This window comes from Palaemon carinicauda, chromosome 13, assembly GCF_036898095.1.
Source record: "Palaemon carinicauda isolate YSFRI2023 chromosome 13, ASM3689809v2, whole genome shotgun sequence".
Taxonomy (NCBI): Eukaryota; Metazoa; Arthropoda; class Malacostraca; order Decapoda; family Palaemonidae; genus Palaemon; species Palaemon carinicauda.
In genome coordinates, this window is record NC_090737.1 from 88,350,366 (window position 1) to 88,353,750 (window position 3,385).

A 3,385-nucleotide genomic window follows, 5' to 3' on the forward strand; every position below is an offset into this window, starting at 1 on the left:
CCCTTGAAGGATCTCAGTTTGTTGAGGACCCTCAACAGAAGGTTGTGAGGGGGGAACAGATAAATCCTGGACCATCTGTTCCAGTCGAGGGACATCGCGTCCACTGCTTCCGCTAAGGGGTCCTCGTACGGGGACACGTACAGGGGCAACTTCTTCTTGTATTTCGTCGCAAAGAGGTCTATCTGCAGTTCTGGGACTTGATTCAGAATGAAGGAGAATGATCCTGCGTCTAAGGACCATTCCGACTCTATCGGTGTGAACCTGGATAGAGCGTCCGCTGTCACGTTGCGGACTCCTTGAAGGTGAACTGCCGACAGGTACCACTTCTTCTTTTCCGCCAATCGGAAAATGGCCAACATCACCTGGTTGAGAGGTGGTGACCTCGACCCTTGTCGATTCAAGCATCTCACAACCACCTCGCTGTCCATCACCAATCTTATGTGGATCGAGTGATGCGGGGAGACTTTCTTTAAGGTAAGGAGCACTGCCATAGCTTCTAGAAAGTTTATGTGAAAGGTCCTGAATAGCTTGGACCAAGTCCCCTGGACTTTTTTCCGATGAGAGTGACCTCCCCATCCCTCCTTTGAGGCGTCTGAGTGAATCGTCATCGACGGGGGAGGTGGCTGAAGAAGAACCGACTTCTTTAGATGTCTGGCTTGGGACCAAGGCCTGAGAAGAGTACGTAGCCGAGGCGGCACTGGTCTTCTCAGATCTCTTCGCGCGTTTGATGCATACCTTCTCTAAACTCCGGTTGAATCCTTTAGCTGGGCTCTTAGCACTGGGTCTGTCACCGAAGCAAACTGGAGAGAGCCTAGTACCCTCTCCTGTTCGCGTCTTGATATCCTTTCGGAATCTAGAAGTCTCTTGACAGAGCCCGCTATCTCCTTCCTTTTCTTCGTCGGGATGGAGAAACAGTTTGACAAAAGGTCCCAGTGGATTCCCAGCCACTGGAACTTTTGGGATGGAGAAAGTCGAGACTTATTTCTGTTGATCTTGAAGCCTAAGTACTCTAGGAACTGGATCACCTGACTGGAAGCTTGCAAGCATTCGGTCTCGGATGCTGCCCACACCAGCCAGTCGTCCAGGTAGGCTACTACCTGAATTCCCTTTAGGCGTAATTGTTTGAGAGCTGCGCTCGCAAGCTTCGTGAAAATCCTTGGGGCTATGTTTAGCCCGAATGGCATGGCTCTGAAGGCGTATAGTCTCCGTTGTAGCCTGAACCCTAGGTAGGGGGAGAGTCGACGGCTGATTGGGATGTGCCAATAGGCGTCTGACAAGTCTATAGAGACTGAGTATGCCCTCTTGGGCAGTAAGGTCCTTATGTGTTGCAGTGTTAGCATTTTGAATTTGCAATTCACTATGAACTTGTTGAGTGGCGACAAGTCCAGAATGACTCTGAGCTTTTCCGAGTCTTTCTTGGGAACACAAAACAGCCTCCCTTGGAATTTGATGGACTTCACCTTTCGGATCACCTTTTTCTTCAACAGTTCTTGAACGTACTCCTCCAGAACGGGGGTGGAGTGTTGGAAAAACCGAAGGCACGGGGGTGGAGTGCTGTACCAGCTCCAGCCCAGTCCATTCTTGAGTAGGCTTTGGGCCCAGGGATCGAAGGTCCAACGATCCCAAAATTTCATCAGTCTCCCTCCTACCGGTATCATTTCACTTGGACTGCCGTCCTGAGGTCTTGCCTCCCCGACCACGACCACCTCTGAATCCCCTTCCCCTTGAGGGGCGCCTAGACGAGCCTCTGGCTGCTCCTCTAGGCTTTGCTTGAAAGGAAGAAGACTGTCCTTCGAACGTTGGGGTGAATGCCGTGGACTGACCTGGCACAGCCTGGGGTACCCACTGAAAAGTGGTCGTGGTTTGTGCCACCATCTGGGGCACTGGAGGCAATGGCAATTGCAGTTGCTGTTGCTGTCTAGAGGGCTTGGCTGTCCGAGACGGTAGCCTAGTCCTCATATTCTTCTTCTTTGGTTGAGGACCCTCATCCGGGGAAGACTTTCTCTTGATAGCCAGGCCCCACTTCTGGAGAAGGTTTCTATTCTCCACGGCGGCCTTATCAACAACTTCTTTGACCACATCGGTAGGGAAAAGGTCTTTTCCCCAAATGTTGGAGGAGATTAACTTCCTTGGCTCGTACCTCACCGTAGCCCCGGTGAACACGAACTCCCTACAAGCTCTCCTTGCCTTGACGAAGCCATAAAGGTCCTTCGTCACTGTGGCTAGGTGAGTCTTAGCCACCACCATGAACATTTCATGGACCTTGGGGTCACTTGCCATCGTCTCAAGAGTAGTCTGATGAGACATTGAGGCAGCCAGTCTTTCTTTTGTCTCGAACTCTCTTCGTAAAAGAGAGTCGGACAGCTTGGGGAGGTCCTCGCCGAATTGCCGTCCGGCAATATCAGCCTCCAACTTTCCCACTGAGAACGTCAGATGGACATCCTTCCAGTCTTTGTGGTCCATAGGCCGGGCCAGCGACAAGGGTTTACACTCCTCCAGGGAGGGGCAAGGCTTGCCGGCCTCGACTGCCTTTAGGACAATCGCAAACCCTTTCTGTAAAAAGGGGAAGGCTCTAGCAGGAGAGGACACAAAGGAAGGGAGCTTCTTGCTCAATGCAACTACCTTCGAGTTAGAGAAGCCCCTCTCCTTCATTGAGGATGCAAGTAGGGCTTGAGCCTTAGCGTGGTCCATGATTATGACCTCCTTCGGCTCTGTCTCCTCCCTTGAAGCTGGTTCTTTTCTCAGCCGGACATAGCAGTCCGGATATGATGCCTTGCTGGGCCAGAATTCCACCTCCTCTAGGGGAACTGAACCCAGCTTATCCGAGATGACGATCTTTCCAGTCGTCATTGGCATGTGCTCAGCATACCTCCATGGGTTAGCATCTGAGCATAAGGGAAAGTCTTTCAAATTGAGCCTTTTCCGGGGCCCATGTGATTCTGCCAGGGACTGCATCCGCAGTTCCATAGCAGCCGCCTTCTCCTGATTCTCCTTCTGCATTTGTTGGATCCTTCCAACAATCGAAGAGAGGGCCTGTCCCAGTTCTACTGGGAGACCGGCCGATGTTGAGGGAATAGGCTCCGGAATCTGAACCGGAGTAGCCGACACCTCGTCGACCTCATCCTCTACGACGTCCGGGGCTTGAACTTCATCCTGACCTTCTGCCAGGAGGTCTTGTTCCAAACGCTCGTCCACGTCAGACATCCTGTCATCTAACTGGATGTCTTGCATCGCGACCGCGACTTCAACGTCCACCTGGACCTGATCTTGGGGGATCTCCTCTTGAGGCTGGGGAATCACTGCATCAGCTGATGCCTTGGGAAAAAGATACGCCCTCATCTTCTCACTTGGAAGATAAGGGCCAGAGGTGCTCTTTTGGAAGCCC

General features: G+C 52.2%; 1 protein-coding gene across 1 annotated transcript in view; it reads left to right on the plus strand.

Annotated features, from left to right (window-relative positions):
* Nucleotides 1-2,827: 2,827 nt before the first annotated feature.
* LOC137651697 (uncharacterized) overlaps nucleotides 2,828-3,385 on the plus strand; it is a 93,735-nt gene continuing 93,177 nt past the window's right edge. The window contains exon 1 of the mRNA XM_068384916.1: nucleotides 2,828-2,877. Coding sequence (XP_068241017.1) covers nucleotides 2,828-2,877 — 50 coding nt within the window. The remainder of the gene's footprint in view (nucleotides 2,878-3,385) is intronic.